Source organism: Cyprinus carpio, unplaced genomic scaffold (genome assembly GCF_018340385.1).
Source record: "Cyprinus carpio isolate SPL01 unplaced genomic scaffold, ASM1834038v1 S000006640, whole genome shotgun sequence".
NCBI classification, from domain to species: Eukaryota; Metazoa; Chordata; class Actinopteri; order Cypriniformes; family Cyprinidae; genus Cyprinus; species Cyprinus carpio.
In genome coordinates this window covers 218,782-238,432 of record NW_024879268.1, presented here as the reverse complement: position 1 = coordinate 238,432, position 19,651 = coordinate 218,782, and the positions used below count along the sequence as shown (strand labels likewise).

Here is a 19,651-nt window from a genome sequence, read left to right as displayed (position 1 = left end):
TCTGTCACAGACCTTTCAAATACCGTGAACGCAATCTTTCATGACTCATGGGCATATGTACAACAACATAAACTGATTAGACTTTTCAATATATGATTGATGTGAAGTTATCAACAAAACAACTACTGTTTAACTCTCTTTCCTCTTTAGAGAAGGCGATGTGCTTCTCCTGAGAGCAAGTCTTCCATCAAATTTCCAACCTTCATCAACTTTCTGAACTTTAGTTTTAAGGAGATTAGTGGATCAGATATGTCAAATTCAATGCTAACTCTTAGTCATTTTTTCCCGCCGTAAAACCTAATCCACTCAAAAAACCCTGCAACCTATAGGCTCCTTTTGGAAAGGTCTACAAAAGAAGGTGTCCGCCGCAATAAGATCGTTTCAGTTAAACTGTAAGAGCTTTTTACTATATTTTCCTTATTGTCCGCGTCATATTATACAAAGGATCTGCCCTAAACCTTTTCCACAGGTACCGCCGGCCAAATACATACTGGCTCAACAGTCAGATACACGTATGGTCTGTTGGGAGGTGTCCATTCTGTGTTGTACTCACCCACCCCTGTGTGACCCATATTGTGGGAGCCTTTTTGGACGACCCCCAGTCAGTTTGCCATTGTAACCCAATATGTGGCCGTATTCTCACTGTTTCTCATTGTAACACGATCAGGTGATTTTAAATATACTATATTGTTATGGTTTTACATACTGTTCAAGAGAAGGTAAGCATTTTTTCATTTATGATAATATTACAAAAGATTCCTATTTTCAAATAAATGCTGCTGATTCATCAGTCTTAAAAAATGTATGTTTTTTCCTCAAAAATATTAAGCAGCACGTTGTTCAACATCGATAATATAAGAAATGTTTCTTGGCACCGAAACTAGCATATTATAATGAATTTCTGAAGGATCATTGGACTTGGAGATGAGTAACAGATTTGCATTGCGTTACCGACCCCAAACTTTTAAGTATAATGTATATTGTATAATTTATAACAAACATTATGTATATATAATGAAGCTCTAGGGTGTTGCTTGAGAGTGTTTGATTGTGAGAGTGTTGGGGGTGGGGGTGGGGTGGGGGGTTGAATTGGCAATGTTTTATGCAAAGTGGGTTGTTAGTGGTTGCATTCCCATTTCCACAAGTAAACAGCACACTTTTACTAATTGGTGGCACTCAACGTTAAGGTCCCATGATAGGCCCAGTTCCAAAAAAGTTTGGACTAGACTGAAAGTCCTGACTAGAACGTAACTATAAGAGAAAGAAATCGGAAGCATATCTAGGATTCTGTTTTTAGGACGCTTGCATCCATTCGCCACTAAGCTTCTGATTTCGACTTAGTGCTCCATATTCAGTTTAATGTGCTCATCATCTCATTGATCTTTTTGAGTTGGCAATGATTGGTTTGTGTATTGATCATCGGTGATGAGGAGGTGTTCACTTTATGTCCTTTACAATCCCGAATCATCATCTGCAGTCCAAGCTCATCATTGCCATTGATGTAGCCAAGGCATGGATTAAGCTGCACAAATCAGACCCACCCATCAATTCCCTAAGATACCTCAACAGGTTAGTCACCATCATCATCCATCCCTCAGCATCATCATCCTCATCATCATTCACATGCTTCATATCGATAAGCAGGGTTGTTTTTCTCTGTCCATTTGTTGTAAACCGTCCTATTACATGGTAGGCATCAGGATGAAATGTGGCCTTCTGAGCTCTTTGGTTTTCACACTTCCTTTTTCATCCCATGATATCTTTTTTCAGTCATTATTTCTAACTTTATGAAGAATGGACATGCTGTGGTGGCTGTTTTTTGGATGCTTTTAGCATTGCACTTTGAACTAAGTCTTACCTCAGTCTGCTTTATTATAGTCTTTAGAGCAAAACACAGTTAGTTCAAGTTAAAAATCTTGAATCCAACCTCACATTACTCGTTGGGACCAAAGAACCGGAAAGCTGTAGGATTTTAAAAAACACAATGAGGAAGAAATTGTGACGATTTTCCTCAGTCACCTAATCAGAAATCTTAACCATCTGAATTTCTTATGTGCAAATGGTCAGGTTGTCCGGCTTCAAGATGTTTCTTTGGATAATTAAAAAAATGTTTGTCCTGATGTTCAATCCAATAGCTTCGGTGCTGTGATCATAACGTCAAAAGTAGGACAAACAAAAATACTAAGACATGAATTCATGTTTCAGATACTGATAATATAATTTCAAATGAAAAAAAAAATGCATTAAATTAGAAAAAGGCACTTTTGATCTCCACAATTTATGTAATGAAAATACTTCTTTTTTGTTCTGCAGAGTCTCGCTTCCTGTTGTCTGTGGATGAGGATAACATGACTAAACAACCTGGGGTACATGCATTCTGTGTTCTTGATTAATTCTGTCTATTAATTATCACCTTAAAAAGGTAATGCATTAATAATCTCTTTCAGCACATGCAAGCTGATTTAGTACTGCCTACATTGCGGTTTTGGCTCTCTTGTACGTCATGTTAAGTACGTCAGTGTGTCTTTGGGGGGTATGTGTGCCTGTCCTTTGGGGTTAGGGGGCATTTTGTAAGTCACACATTGTTTTGTGTTCGTCATTTTGCTCTTATTATGCTCTGCAGAACCTGTGTTGGATGGCCCCAGAGGTGTTTACCCAGTGTACACGCTACACGGTGAAAGCGGACATGTTCAGCTATGCTCTCTGCCTGTGGGAGCTGCTCACAGGGGAGATTCCCATTCACACATCTCAAACCCGGCACAAGCACTGTGATACCGAATACTGCCCCTTAATGCCCTTTAGACTGGGTTATATGGTTTCATTTTCTCTGTATTTGGAACTTTTTATGGGTTTTTCATCTTTATTTTCAAGCTGATTAGCAAAATATTAATTATAAAATACTAAACATGAAAATTTACCCTCAGGCCATCCAAGATATAAATGGGGTTGTTTTGTGATTCAAATAGATTTGGAGAAATATTGCATTACTTGCTCACCAGTGGATCCTCTGCAGTGAATGGGTGCCGTCAGAAACAAACAGTCCAAAATAATCCACATGAATCCAGTCCAATTAACTTCTTGTGAATCTAAAAGCTGTGTTCATAATAAACAAATTTAGCATTAAGATGTTTTTTTAACTTGAAACCCATTTCTTTCACTGGGGGAAGTGTTACTTTAGAATATGGAGTTGTATTTTGGCCAGAAGCGACTGTTTTAAATTTTAAATTGCTTTAATAAGGGATTTGTTTATTACACACATGCAGCTTTTCACTTCATAAGATGTTAATTGATGGACTTGAGTGATGTGGATTATTATGATATTTTTATCAGCTGTTTGGACTCTCATTCTGACGGCACCCATTCACTGCAGAGGATCTACTGGTATGCTAGTGATGTAATGCTAAAATTCTCCAAACCTGTTCTGATGAACAAACAACAAGTACATTTTCATTTTCTGGGTGAACTATTCCTTTAAAAGTATAAAGTATTGAAACAGATGAAAATATATATTTCAATTAAATGCTGCTGCTGAGAGGCTGGAATGTCTGTCCAGAGGTGAGTGACCCACATCCAGCCCAAAACATGCTCAGAAAAGAAGTAGGTTTATCAAGAGATACTCACACTTACTTTAAATGAATGTAAACTATTTTTTTTTTTTCAAAATCAATATGAAATTAGAGTAGCTGCTTTTCCACAGTTTAAATACTAACATTATAGTTGTTTGGTTTCTAGGTAAAGAGATGAGATAAACCACTCTTAGATTACCCAGAATCTCTGTAGCTCAGGGCAAGTTGTATTTCTATTTCTCTTGTTGAGCATCCAGTTGCTAGCCTACCGTGTCTATCTACAACAAACCTGTGCCAGGTGTTATGTCTTATATACAGCGTCTTTGCAATGGTCTCAGTGCTGGTCCCTCAGGTGTGGGGCTGAAACTGTGTCAAGCGTGCTTGTTAGGAATGTGCCCTGGTACCAAGTGCAGCTTGACACTATTCTCTAGAGCACGGAGTTTTTGCTGAGCAACACTTTAAAAGAGCCAGGATGCTAACAGCTTGTACGGTGCTTTCATTTAGTGTCGCTTACAGAGATGAACAAGATTCAGTTTTAAATAACTGCTTTATATTTTAATACATGACTTTTCTATTTAAATAATATTCCTGTAATTTTCAGCAGTCCTTACTTCAGTCTTCAGTGTCACAATTAACCCTTAGAAATCATTCTGATATGTAGATTTGCTGCTCAAGAAACATTTCTTACTATTATAAAAAGTTGAAAACATTTGTGCTGCCTAATATATTTATGGAAACCTTTAAGTACATAAACAACGTAGGATTCTTTATACAAAGCAATTCATTGCAGAATTCCCTTTTAATACATGCTTGCTTAATAGGTTTTTTTTTTTTTTTAAACCCAATAATTTCATCGGTGGTGCATATATGGTCTTTGTAATTCATGTGTGGTTTTTTGTGTCTCTTTTCTCTGATGAAGTACTGTGTCTGGTCTTTTGAAGTCCTTCACTCTGAATGATGCTTAGGCAGTGATCAGCGAGTCCTCTTCAGAGCAGCAGCTGATTGGATAGCCAGAAGTTATTTCCTGTACTTCAACCATGCCTCTCTGATGAAAATCCCATATTTTTTACTCTCTCTGACAGTTTTCAGAAGTGGTAGCCAAACTAGGGGAATGCCTGTGTAATTTGGAGGTAGCATACGTGCACATATCTACTTTACATTGTTATTCTGTTTGTCCAGTACTTATTCATATTTCTATGTGTGTTCAGCTAATGTCTCCAGCCTCCAGTAACAGCAGTGGTTCTCTTTCGCCCTCATCCTCCACTGACTGCCTGGTAGCACGTGGTAGTCCTGGACGAAGTCACGTAGGTGCCCTTCGCTTGCGTTTTGAGTAAGAGTAAAGAGTAAGAGCAAGAGTACACAATTCTATCACAAACTTACATACTATCCAAGAATGAGACTATGATTTCGCAAACTGAGTTGTATTTGCTAGGAAAAGCCTCCCACCAAATTATCGCCGAATTACATTAGCGAGAAAACAAATATGAATTTAAATAGAGGCCGTTGCGTCATACCCATACATTAATGGAGGAGTCAGGTCACCTTGCTCTTTTGTTTGGTCACTCATTGCCATGCAGTCCAACCACAACACTTCTGTACAGTCCGAAGTGCTGTTGCTTGGAAACCAAGGCATGAAAACAAAAGAAAGCAACTGCAATGAAACTTGCACGACATTCACACTGAGAACCTTTGCTGGTGGTCACCTCTCAATTCTTTATGGGTGGTGATGAATACATGTGTGTTTTGGAGGAACCAGGCAACTGTCAACAAAACCGCCAACTGAGAAATTCCTAGAAGGCACTCCTACTTTGGAGCCTATTTTAGTCATAATCTTTGCAATGTGATGTTTTATGTAACCAGATCTAGCGATGTACGCAGTTTGGTGGTGTGAGCAATAAATCAGGCTAAAGTGACACTGTGAATAACTAAATCGAAAACAAATTCAATAGAGGATCATCTGAGCAGGACAAACCCTGCAAGGCCTCATTGAGCTGATATGACAACAACAAAGCAACAGAAGTGTATCCTATTTAGCATCATTAAAATTTCATATCGCAGAAGAATCGTGCTTGTTCTGTGGTCTATAGTGTAAACCAACACTAATCGCATTGTTGATTCAATCCTTTCTTTTATTTTGACAGCTCTGGTCGAAGGTCTTCACAGGGCTTGTCCCTGGATAAGCTGAGGAGTAACATGCAGTTCCCACCCACTGACCGAAACGGTTCGTGTCCAACTGGAAATGACTATCAATGACTATCGTGTGATTCATCTGTTTATGTAACAGCTTAATGGGGGGCAACATTGTTTTTCATTTTAATTCACATATTTTTAATTCACAGTATGGCAACAATCATGTTTTTGAAGTTAACATGACATTTTCACAAAGATGAGAGCATTGTGCGTGTCAGCATATGGTGCAACAAGTGGGTGGTTGTATTAGAGTGCGTGTCAGTCACTGTGTTCTGTGCTGTTCCCGCAGGACATGTGTCAGATCCCATGAGCACCATGCTTTTCCATTCATGCAGCAGCAATGGAAGTTTTGAGGACAGCAACTAGAAGCAGCAACTCTCTGAAGAACATCACACGCAAACATGACATGTCTGATTACCATAATTATGAGTTTTCGACTTTTAAAAACCACTATTTACATTGCTGTCAAAGTCATAATGTTCAAAGAGCTCCTACTTCTTTCAACCAAAATGGCACGACAAACATGAATCAAAACCTCACAATGAGTCATTTGGCAAATAAGAGTGTTATTAAAGAAACTAATAATTCAGAGGTCAGAGAGCGTGAACAGCTCAAGAGTAGGATATCAGAATTGTCAACTTGTAATTATTATGTTGAACGCACCATATTTAGTCTAAGGGACACATAACACTCAATCATTGACACTTCAGTCATTGTGTGTACTTCTGTATAAGAATGAAGATTTCAACATACTTATTATACAGTTATATACATTTTCATTATACATACTATTATCTCAAAGTTTTGATTTCAAAGTCAAAACTTTTATTTTTATTGTTTTTATTGGTTTTTAATTGTGTTTGGTGTTTCAGTGTCGATTAAGTATCTGGTAGAGCAGGACAAATAAGTGTATTTTCAGTATTTTATTCTAATTTCAAAAGCAAACAGCTTTTTTGAGCATAAGCCAGAGAGAAACAGGAACTTGACAAGATCATGACTGACATCACCTAACAACACAGGCACTGTTAGAGCAATTTGGCCTTGCTTGTGGGATCGAAACATCTCAAGTATATGACAAGAAACAAAGACGGTATCATAGCAATGTATGTGAACTAATCCAGTGTAAAATCATAAGAACATCATTAAACTAGTGCCAAAAATCAGCAAGGTGTTCATGTCATTCTTCTAATACTATACTAATCAGGAACACAGAGGAAAGTGCAAGCATTGATGTTTTAGTTCAATTCTCTTAGTTAAGTTCTGAAGTATGTCGGTATACTGCTAGTGCAGCCTGACCAACTGGAGGGCTCCGCATCATGAATAATTAAATTATTTGTGCTGTGCGAGTCCTACGGTGTCTATTTTCAGTGGGCTGTTGATAGCTTCACTACCAAGCACACAGGACTCACTATGGGTCTCTGATAAGGAAAAGTAAGTGCCACTATTTTAAACCCATTAATATGGGTCTAATCCTGCTCCTGGAAGGCCAATGTCTTGCAGAGTTCAGTTCAATCTGCCCCAACACAACTGTCTGGAAACTCTAGTAATCCTGAAGACCCTGATTAACTTGTTCTGATATGTTTAATTGGGGCTGAACCTAAACTCGGTGGAACAGGAGAAGGATTGGAGACCCCTGGGTTAGCTTAAGGATTTACTATTGCTCTAATAACTGTTCTCAGTGTGAGCAGTCGTTAATCTTGGATATCCTGCGGGCCCAAAAAACCTTGCGTCGTCCAATGAGAAAGTGCTTAATGTGTCTCTGCTGCTGAGAGTCTGTTTTAAATGACCATCGATTACTTTCGTTCTACTGTTTCCATCCGACTGTCTGGAATGGAAGTCTACACTTGCAGTGTCATCTTGGCTTCCGTTTTCCGATTTATTGATGATTGTGAGGTCTGTAATTACTGTGATTGTTGGACTCTGAGGCTCGATACACTCGGTTGAGATACATGTTCAGGTTGCAATTGTTTCTAAACTCTCCAGGGTCTCTTTTTTACTTGCTTCCTCTGTTTGGGATAAATGCATGGTTTCATCAGTCATGTTTTGTTGATTACTGCTTTCATATTCTTTTCCATTCAGGTCGACATTTGTTGGTACATTCTGATGATCAGTTTCAGATGGTGCTCGCTCTTGAATGTCTTCAGATGTTGCTGTTGTCCCTAGGTTTATGGTATCATCTGATATTGATGTTTCCTGTCCAGCAATGTCTTTTTGATTGGTCTGTTCATAATTACTCTGTCTTGACCTAGTAGTGACCAAAGAACCTTTAGTATCTCCAGCCTCCTGGACTCTTTCATCTTTGGTTGAGGTATGTATGCTGTCTTTGGAGTGATTACTGTGAGCATCTGCTTCTATGGCCTCAGCTTTGGTCTCTGTTTTCAAGCTTTCAACTACAGACTCTGTGTTCTCACTGAGATTTTTCCTTGCAGGAGTTGCAGTTTCATCTCTACTATTGAGTGTTTCATCAAGGCCCTCAATATCAGTACTTGTTGGTGTGTCTGTAGCTTTTAATACTTCACCATTTAGCCTCTCCTCAGTTTCTTCAGAGATGAGACTCTCTTCATCAAGCGGCTCGATAAATGTCTGAAAATACCTTGATTCTTGGTGTATGCTAATCCAGTTACTTACTAAATCCACCCCAACTGATTTAGTTAAAGCTGATGAATGAATGGCCAGATCTTCTGAATCGATGCTCAGAACTGGATCTTTGTCTTTCTCCACAGGCTGTGATTTCAGTGAATGGGTAACAGATGAACCACCATCAGTATTTTACAGAATTCACTTTTTACTCTCCAAAGGTTCCACTGGATCTCCATCCATTACTTTAGGAGCATCTCTACTTCTCAGTTCATTGTCAGTACTTTTCAGTTCTGACTCATTTGGTTCTTGTGCTTTGGCATCTGCCGAGACAATGTCATTTTCTGTATCCTTATTGGTTGTCTCCTGGGTTATCTGAGAGGTTACGTTTTCTATGAACGTTGTTGCAGATGTCTCTGATTCTTTATCAGCCTCTTCTTTGTCTGCTTTTTGATTGTCACCGGCCTGGTCCTCATGTTCATTACCCAATTGAGACTCCCTTTCCGAGGGAACAAGTTCAGCATCTGACTTATTTGCAATCTCTTGCTCGTCGTCATCGTGTTTTTCTTCTTCTTTCACATCTTTATCAGTTTCTGGCTTTTTATTATCATCTATAACTTCTTGAGCTCTATCACCAGTTGTCTCACCCTCTGATTTACCTTGCATTTCCTCTTGGAGATATTCTTCTACCTTCTCAGCCTCCTCAAGACTGACGTCTTGTCTCTCTCCATTTTCAGCATCTGTGTTACTATCTAGCAGGTCATTATTCACCCCAGCAGGTTCATCCACTTCTCCCTTGGTACTGGTACTGACCTCTGTGTCATCATCGGGTGCCCCCCTTGAACCTATTTCATTTTGTTCTTCCTGTGAAATAGATTCCTCATTTTGGTCCTCAAAGTTGACCTCTAGTTTTTGGGCTGTATTTTCATCAGAAACCGCCTCTTCTTTTCCATCCTCTTCTAATTTATTCTCACTAATTTTGTTCATATCTGTCACCTCTTTCTTTGGCTCTTCTACCAACTTTTCACTTGTTTCTAGCACATTCTCTACACAATTTCCATCTGCTCCCTCTGCCATCTCATCTATCTTCTTGTCCTCCATCTCTGCTTCTTCTCCCTCTTTCTGAGCCCCATCTTCCATTGTTTTGTCTTTCACTTTTTCGGTTTCTCCTCCATTATCATCCTCACTCTTTGGTTTCTCTTGCCTTTCTTCCTCTGCCTCAACACTAAGTTCGTTTCTAACCTTTTCATCATTCAGGGCATCCTCCTCTTTTTCATTACCCTGTGTCCTCACATCCTGAACATCCTCTGACTCATTTTGTGTATTCCTAGCCTCACTAGACAGTTCTTTAGCTTCACCTCCTTTAGCTTCATCATTTACACCATTTTCATCTTTTTCTGTTTCTGTACTGTCCTCATTTTCTTTCTTTTCTGCATTTAAATTATTGCCACCCCCAAACTCATTTTCTTTCTCACCATCCTGGGTCTCTTCATCCCCAGGTTTCTCTGTCTCCTCTTTTCCCAGACTTTCCCTTCTATCCTGAACCTCTAGCTTTTCTGCAGCTTCTTCCGTTGCCTTATTTTCACTAGATTTTTCTCCATCTTCCACCTTACCATCATCAACCTTGTCATCTGTCTCCTGTACCATTTCCCCGGTTGACCTATCAACCCCAGCCTCATCTGTTAGGTCTTCTCTTTCATCTCTGTCTGTCTGTCCATCGCTCCTCCTCTCTATGTTCTGATCTACGTCATCAGCATCTCGCTGCCACTCAGTGTCACCTGCACCTGTTTCTGTACCATTCTCTGTCTGAGATGCCGAACCCTCTCCCTCCATCTCTGAAACCTCAGTGTCTGTATTTCCAGTGTCCAGCATTTCAGCAAGTGTTTCTGGTTCTTGTACTAATGATACTTTGTCTTTTTTAGACTCCGTATTAACCTCTGCATTTGTATTATCCCCATCCATAACTTTCTTTCCTCTGCCCCCTCAGTTTCAGTTTTTTTACTTCCCTCTCTTTTATCTTGTTGTTCAGCCGTCGTTTGTACTCGTCACTTTGTTCTTTCGCCCTGTCTAAACTTTTTTGCTGCTCCCTCCTGAGTCTCATCTATTTCTTGTACTTCTTCTTCTGTGTGGAAATTAGGTTCCTGTTCATATGTCTCTTCGGTAGGCTGACACTTCTCAATATCATCATGCGCCCTTTCCTCACACACAGCTTCATGTGTGTTGGCTTCACTTTCATCCAGAATGTCATCACGTGTATTTGATGGTTGTGGCGAAGTGATTTCAGCCATTTCGGTTCCTGTAAAAGTGAGCATTTATAATTAAACCATTTCAGATTTATACATATTTACAAACACAAAACTGTCAATATTTTGTTTGTGTACTACAGAATACAAATTATCTTTACTAGTGCTATTTTGGAAATAAATAACTGTGTTAATTAAAAGACGATTTTTTTTTTTTTTTTTACCTTGGCCATCCTGTTGGGTCTTTACTGAGGCCCCTTCATCTTCCTCTGTGCTTGTATCACTGAACGGCTCTGAACTACATTGAGATTCCTTCAAAATGGTCTCAGCCAACTTCTCCTGCATTGACTTGGCTGTTTATAGTCACGGGGAATGAGACAGACATATGAAATCCATAACAAAATGTTAATGTTACCTTGTGAATTAACTACATTAATAACATTTAGTCAATCATGTTAAACATATTTAGAAATGAAACATAGAAGCAATGAAACAAAAATAATAGTGTAAATGAAAAGTTTATTACCACAAACACAGCAAACACTTTGATTGAGAACACAGCATGCAGTGAACAATCACTTAAAAGCTTTCACGAAGGACGGGTGCCCAAAAAGGATCCATAACCCTCTCTGATGAGAATACACATGGATTTTACACAACACTTGAAGTGTACCAATTAAGCAAAATCATGTGTGACAGAAAACAAATCAAAAATGGTTGATGCACATTTGATACACACACACTGAAATCAAAAACTTAACACAAAATCACAAATAGAAAACACTGCTCTGTATTCCCATCATTTAAACAAATCCACAAGAGCTAACAGGTAATGCATAATATATAGATTGTTTATAGATTGCTTTGCAGTGCACTTGTCATATTATAAAATATAAGTAGCTCAAAAATAAGTCCAAACATTCTTGATGAATTGTGAAAGTCAAGAAAGATCAGTTTATACAGAGCAGTATGCTTATGGAAACACACATAACATGCTATCAAAAACACATTTGATGACACAAACCAATCAATACAATGCTGTTTGCAAGACCACATAGAGTTTAACAAACTGGGCTCTCAGTGGTCTTGACAATTACACAGAGAATTATGTTACATATGTACTGCTTTTAACACAATCAGAACTCGAGTAATTAGTGAGGTCATGTACATGTCATTATCCTCTCCTCAGGTGAAAGGAAGTAAAGTTTTTCATAAAAGATGCTCATAGGTTAAAGCTGAAATGTGTAATTTTTATGCCTGTAGTGACAATAAACAAAAATGTTAAAACAGATGTCTCTGCATATTAAGTTGGGATAGGAGAAAGTATTTCAACATCCAACAAATGACACTTCAGCTTTAATTAAAAATGCAGTGTGAAGTAACTAAACACTTTGTTTATCTCGCAGCAATCCCAGCTAGTTTATTTGTAAATAGCATAAAACAGACCCTCCAGTTCTGATGTTGTAAAAGCTATCATGAATAAACACAAAAGATCATGACAGACACACAGCACTGTTTTCATGCAGACACTCACCTCTCTCTCCGCTCATTTTCTTGTGGCTTATCTTCAGGTTTGGCATCCTCCCCAGATTGCTCACCTTCAGTTCCGTCTTTCTTGTCTGTGTCTTCTGACATTTCCAGGTCGCTCTTCTCCATGCCATCCCCTGGACTATCCTGTGTCCCAGAGTCTTCCGCAGCAGCTTGAGGCAATGTAACATCGCTGGACTGTGTGCCCTCTGTCTCCTCTAGCTTGGCCTCAGCTGTTGTGATAACTTCCTCTGCATGTATGCTCTCCTCTGGAACATCAGCAGTGATGACTTCTTTGGTGTCCTCCACAATTTCTCTTTCACTATTGTCATTGTCACTGCTGGACAACTGGGACGTTCGACCCGATGAGACAGATGATGACCTTTTAACCTCTGAAGGAAGAAGACAAATAATCGGTGAGTAGTAGGTGTTTAAGAACACAGATGGTTAATTTTACATGTTTGAACAATTGTTTGCTGAATAGTGTGACCATAAAGTAATACATACTAGACATACTGGCAACATCACTGTCAGAGTTGCTTTTCTCTTCATTTATGTCATTTTCATCCCTGGTCTCAGTTTCTTTTTCTCCTTCATTAGCAGTATGTGATGGATTTTCCTCTACTTCATCACCATCTTCAACTGGCCCTTCATCATCTGCCTCAAAGTCCTCCTCATACTCTATATGAGAGCACAAGATAAATGTTAATTTATAGATGCATTAAAATAACTTTTGTGTATTTAACAAATACATTTTATCAGTATATGTGTTCTATGGGATTCAAACCCATGGCCTTGGTTTGCTAGAGTCATGCTCTACTGCTCTTCTACTACTAACTCAATAGATGAGACCATGCTTAGTACAATAGACCTGCAGAGGCATCAATTAAAAGATAGTGTTTTTAAAATCAGCAAACTCATAGAGTTGTACCGTCTTTGGTCTTTTTCTGTCGTGTTGTTTCTCCATTAGATTCTGTCTCCATTTCCTGAGGCTTGTCAGGCTCTGCATTGGAATGTGTTTCTATATCTTCATTTACTTCTGTGGCCTCCTTAGCATAAGAGGATTTAGAGGTTGGCAGCTCCTCTTTCACTCTTTTTTGAGGAGGGGTGGGTTTTTTGTCCAAGCCCCATAGCAATAATACACCTGAAGAATGACAACGTAAAAAACCACAATGCATCTTGATTAGTGTTTTTTTCAATAACCAAAGATAATAATGATAAGTAGGTAGTTTGGTGCTCGGTAAGATTTTGTTAAAGTTATCCTCAACAAGGCTATATTTGGTCAAAAACACAGTAATATTTGTGAAATATTATTACAATTTAAAATAACTGTTTTATTTTTTTTTATATATTTTAAAATACATTTTATTCCTGTGATAAAGCTGAATTTTCAGCAGCAATTATTCCAGTGTCTCATGATCCTTCAGAAATCATTCTGATATGCTTTTTGTGCTTCTTAATATTTTTGGGAATACACTTTTTTACAACTTATTATTGTTATAAATGTATTTACTTTCACCTTTGATCAATATAATGCATCTTTGCTGAATAAAAGTGCAGAATTATTAAAAAAAAGACTTACTGACCCCAAATTTTGAAAGGTAGTATGTACATATATAATTGAAATTGATATATATTGAAATAAATTTTCATTACTTGTAGCATGGAGAGGCTCCTTCCACACCGCAAAATCCAAAGTGTCCATGTCTGCCCCCGAGCCGAGCACCTTTCCTGTGTTTGAACTCACAGCAGGAGCTGAGCCGATCCACTTGCAGGCCATTCAGGAAGAACGTAAGACTGAAGGGAAATCCCTGGTGGCATCTTGACACAAACTGGAACACTTCTACAAGTAAGTGTACGCAAAGAAAGTTCATTTTCATTTGCCTTTGATGATTGTGTCTTATAACCAAAGATGAGAATCACATAATATATGCATAATATATTCTAATATATGCGACACTACCAGGTAAGAACCACTTATTATCAAAAAGCCCCCAGATCAATAGTGTAACACAATTCATGGTGTCCTTAAAATATGAATTACAAAGCCCAGATGTACAGAGACCTACACTGACCTTCTTCTCTCAGCTTCCCTTTGTAGACACACAGGTTCTCTCCTCCACAGTGCTGCTGGAAGACCTTCACTTCATCCCTGAGGTCCATCAGATCATGAGACAGGTGAACACTCTTTCCAAAGTACACCATGCTTACTAATACTTTACTCTGGGCTGATGTCCTCTGGAGAGAAGACGGCTGTAGATGGAGGAATAGCATAAGCGTATAATAGAATATTTGTAAGTGAAGGTTTATTTTAATGTAAATAACTTCAATATATACTGACCTCTGTAGCAACTGTTGGTGCAGTAGTGGGTCTTAACTTTCGACCCCTGAGTGTGCCGTTCATTCTCGGCTCTCTTTCTTTTTTCTTTGTGAGGGGGCGGCACAGGGGTCACATAACTGTTAATGACAGAAGACGGTAGGGCGAGACAGTGCTAGAGAAGCCTGTTGTGGTCAACTGTTTCACAGCATCTCTGTCCAGCTATAAAACAACCCAGAGAGACAGAAATTTTAGTCATTATAGAGTTATTACTGTTCACTAAAACGTAACTACACTTAAAATCATAAAAAAATGTTTGTTACTTGAAATAAACATTAACTAAAATATAAGAATATATAAATAAATAAACATATATATATATACTGATTCAAAATATTAATAAAAAATATAATAGTATCTTAATGATAGTAAAAATAACAATGCTCTAAGGTTGCTAGTTTATAGCTCTGGAGACCAGTTCTTATAAAACTTTATTTTTCTTTAAAATCCGTATAAGAAATAAAACAAACTAATTGAGAACCAACTGTTGACTTACAGTCAAATTAATTAAAAAGACTTTTGATTAATAAAAAATGCAATTATAAAAATCATTTGTATCATATCTTTGATAATTTGGTTTTATAAGAATTTTATGAGCAATATTTATAATTTTATTTATAATAGTAATATAAAAATCTTTTGATTCTTCAATACTTCAGCAGGGCAGTATGTCAATGAGTAATATTAGATGTTTGAGTGTGATTTGAGCTTTGTAAGTGACCCGTGATAAGGGGCTTTGTAAGTGAACATGTATTAGCATCTCAAGAGGGTCTCACCGTATAACTGAGGGGCTGATCTGTGTCATTGGAGGAGTCCCGGTCCCGGGGTCTCTGTCGAGGGGACGTTCTTTTCAGAGAGCCCGTGGCACTTTTACTGTTTAGGGGCTTAAGTCGAACAGGCCTCTGCATCTTCCCTGGAGCTGTGTTTGGCCTGGAGGAACTCGGCTACAGGAGTATGAGAATAACTACCTTACCAAATTTGAGATATAATACCTGAATATACCTGTTTGTGACATGTCCTACTAATGTAACACTTGTGCATTATAGAAAAGGAGTTATATATATACACTAACCTTTTTATTATGCAGTAAATACAAACCTCCAGTAAATAAAGGTATTGTTGAAATAGATAAATTAACACTAAAATTCTAATTGCATTAATTACAAAACTTTAATTTAAGTAACCAGTAAAAACTAATTTTAAGTAGAATTTAAAGCTATTTTACCCATTATACACTCAAATAGGCCACTCACAGATTCTGTTTGACTCGGAATGCTCTCCCTGCGGCCCAGAATGCTGTGCGTGTGAGATCTTTGGCCTTGTGGGTGGCCGAGGTGACAGCTTTAGCACTGGTTCATCCTCATATCTCTTGGTGCGCTCAGCCTAACATAAAATGCAAAAAGCTGTATCAAAAAATGAACTTTATTATCATGTCACCAAGGCCACTTTGAGTCTGAAAGGAGTTCTGTAAAAAGAGATACAAAACCTTCATTTTGTGGATTCGTTCCCTCCGTGCAAATTCCTCAAGTTTTCTCTTGATCTCAGTTTGATGAAGGCGCTGAAATAAACAGCGGAAAAGTGAATTACTCTTATAGAAAATATATGGAAAAACATTTTTTTTTTTTTTTTGCTTTACCCGTACAGGATTTCATACATTTTATGATTTTATGAGACGTCTAGATAAAAATGACTATTTGTGCTCCATTTAAACGAACTGTATTTGTGTAAAGGTTTCATAAATACTGTCTTTACACTGTACAAATCTGATTATGTGAGCAGAATAGCTGACATCAGTACTCTTACTTTTTGACACTACACAATGGCCAAGGATAATAGTGTCTGATAAAGCACCTGTGGACTGTATAATGCTCTCACCTCCATGTCTAGCACCTTGTGAAAGATGGCCTGAGCTAGACACTCCCTCACATGTCTCTGATGCCCTCGCTGGATCAGCTTGTGCTTGTACTCCTTATCAGGAACAATCCGGCCGCTCCGAGAGATCTGAAGCACATGCACCTGCATTTCATGACTGATGCATCTGATCTTGTATAAAATAAAGTGCTTTTCCTTTCATCTTTTGACAGGTTACCTAAAGTGATCATTATGTGAATACTTATTCCATTCTATAACTCAAGCTCAACGTATGTTAGTTTGTAAATATTTAAACTTTTTCGAACGATCTAAACTCTTGGTTAATTTCAATGAATAATCATAACATAATTTTCTAGATTGACTATGTTAAATGTGCACATACCAGCCCAACTTTCTGAAGATGTCTTCGTATTCTTGCATTGTTGAAGTACCCAGCCAGATGTTTGTCAGATAAGCTATTGTAAGCTGAAATAAGACTACATGGAGAAAAACATTAACAACACTGTATTCCTGAACTTTGATACTGTTAAGATGTTACACTATTTGAATTTAATCTAAACAGTTTTTTGTCAATCCCAGTGGAAACCGGCCTGCTGTCAGGCACATTGTAACATTTATACAGGCATGATGGACTTGTAATGTAAAGACAGGCCTGACCAGACTGATGGAATGATTCAGTGATCCTCAAGGCTACCAGTGCCAAGGATTTCAGCTTGAGGTGAACACTACATCTGTGTCAAGTGTAGTCTTGGAAATGCTTGACTGTTTGTCTGCCTGGCTTTTTTTTCCGATACAGATTTGATTTCCCTCAGCGTTTGTAAAGAAGACAGCACAACCTGTACAGCAATCCACAGGCCAAGTAGATACCATTACCAGTGTCTGGTTTCTATTGGAACTGAGTGTGTGGATGGATAGCACACTTAACCCATGGCCCCCCTATGAATTCATGTCTCTGTCTAAAATTGTTCAGAAATAAAACATAATTCCTCTGAAAGACAGTCTAAACATATGGATTCATTCATATTACACTTAGGCTAAATGTAATTCATTTTTGTCTTAATTATCAATTAAGACATAATTAATATGACCGCTAGAGATTGGAGGCATGTTAAACAAATAAACAACATGCCCTTGGTATACAATAAACAAGTCAGTGGTTGATCTCTTTCTGTTGTTTCATCTCCACAGTAACAATAGCTTTTTGGTCATAGTTTCATGTCATAAAAATAAAAGCTGAAAACTCATAATTATTATGCATACTGATTATGTCTAAGACAGGACAGTATAGTTAGAGAACATTTTTACACCTACATTATAGTCAGCACTGCAACTTGGTCTAGCTTAGTTACTCACCCTGGGTTTAGATGACTCATTTTGCCGGTGCGCAGTGATCTTTGATATGAATCAAGCGATAATAAGAGAGCTTTCTTTTATCCAGAGGACAATAAAACTATGCGTGCATCTGTCTGCCCAGCTCTGAATACTCAACACCTTTCCTGGCGCGGAACTGATGACAGCCAGCGTTGCCATGGTGAATCACGTGACGATGTCCATAAGACTCGGCATTCTTGTGTTTTATTTAAATGCTATATTGTACTAATATTAATAAATCTTATAGTCTATTTTTTACATATCATTGATGTAAATAAAAATACAGGGCTTATTAGATTGAAATATTAAAGTTGAATAGTGGGGGGGAAATCATCATGTCATGTATTGTCTAACATATCACTTATTCCAAATGTTATGGTTTTGAAGATTTTTCTAGATCCAAACAGAAGTTGGTTTATTTCGTGGCTATTATTGTAGGTCAGGTTACAATAAGCCTTAAAGCTGTACATTCACGCCATCTAGTGTTTTCACTGGGGATTTTCAGTGAGTAAAAAAGCATTAAGCTTTTTTTCCGGTGTTCTTTTTATTCCTATGTTCGTTCTATTTCCATGTTCTTTTGCTATGCTGGTTTTACTCTATGTACAGAGAGTCATAAAAAGCATTTCCCTACACGTCGTAGCCTACTGAGTAGGGTTGTATGTGAGATACATAAAACTTTATGTAGAAGTGATTTTTTTTTTAAAGCTGCAGTCCGTAACTTTTTTTTTTTTTTTTGGTTAAAATTTGGTTAATAAATTTAAATTTATTTTATTTGAGCAAGTAAATTACCAGCCAGTGTTCAAAACTATCGTCTTAGAGCTGCAGACCTGTAGAGTTTTGCTTCAACCCTAATCAAACACATCTGAACAAGCTAATCAAGGTCTGAAGGGTTACTAGAAAGCTCTAAGCAGGTGAGTTTTAATTAGGGTTGGAGCTGAACTCTGCAGGGCTGCGGCTCTCCAGGACCGGAGTTCGCCACCCCTGGCTTATAATAATGTTTTGTAATTTGAGTGGTAAGTGTAGGTTTTCCCAGGAAATTGAGCATGCTGTAAACATGAAGTTGTCCCGGCTACTAGGCTGTCTCATGTGAGGATCCTGCAGGTGGAGGATCTTTTCCCACAGCAGCTAGAATAATTAAATCTATCATTTTGATGGAGGATTGTAAACCAGAGAGGACTATGTGCTTATGAAACACATGTGCATGACATTAAATTATATTGCAGTTTTAGATGTGATTACAGATAACGTTAGCCTGGGATTACACAAGATTTGTGTTTGAAGAGAGCATATTTTGCTTTTTGGGTTAAAAAGAATTTCCTAATATGAAATTCGAATTGTATGAAAATTAGAGATTAGACTGTACAGAAATTGAAATATACATGCTAATACATAGGCAATTCTGATGTTGTTAACATTAATAATTGGAGAATAAAGTATAACAATAATAACAATTTGCACAGTTTGATGTGATATGAGCTAACCGATCGTTAGATTTAATCACCACTGGTAGCGCGTTTTACTGTAATGCTTTTTTCCTCAGTTGGTCAGAACAAAGTGGCAGACTTGTTACTTGTTCAGATGACAATATACGGTGAAAATTCTTATTTGGGTCATATATTCCAAGACGCAGGCTAAAATCTGTGATTGCGAATCCACACTAAATATCCACACCAGTGCAGTGACTGACTGCCACACATAGTCCTCAAAAATTAGATTCATCCGTGCTGGAGCACAACCCACACAAGCAAGATAATTCCGCAAACAGTTGCAGGTTTTCAAACAGAGATGGCGACAAAGAGGCAAAACTTACGGACTGCAGCTTTAGGGGCCGTTCACGTATCACGGCTTTTGCGCACTTAAGTTTGTAATTTCATATGTAGACGCGAGGCAGGAACACTCATTTTGGAAGCGACGATTGCCAAGCGCAC

At 38.0% G+C, this 19,651-nt stretch overlaps 1 protein-coding gene and 1 pseudogene across 3 annotated transcripts; one reads left to right on the top strand and one right to left on the bottom strand.

The window, feature by feature from the left end:
* The first annotated feature begins 3,399 nt into the window (after window positions 1-3,399).
* Window positions 3,400-6,519, top strand: LOC109094080 (serine/threonine-protein kinase TNNI3K-like). Of its 3 annotated transcripts, none has more exons than XR_002018490.2 (4): window positions 3,400-4,696; window positions 4,775-4,870; window positions 5,708-5,787; window positions 6,046-6,519. XR_002018490.2 is itself a non-coding variant. In XM_042755108.1 (4 exons), the coding sequence occupies exons 2-4, from the start codon at window positions 4,778-4,780 to the stop codon at window positions 6,120-6,122; spliced, it is 276 nt and encodes a 91-aa protein (XP_042611042.1). In that variant the 5' UTR covers window positions 3,400-4,696; window positions 4,775-4,777; the 3' UTR covers window positions 6,123-6,519. The 3 variants fall into 3 exon arrangements, 1 of the variants encoding a protein (XP_042611042.1); XR_006159648.1 differs by having other exon boundaries at window positions 4,775-4,909; XM_042755108.1 differs by having other exon boundaries at window positions 4,775-4,896.
* Window positions 6,520-6,760: 241 nt separating this feature from the next.
* LOC109094082 lies at window positions 6,761-17,935 on the bottom strand (annotated as a pseudogene).
* Between the last annotated feature and the right edge of the window lie 1,716 nt (window positions 17,936-19,651).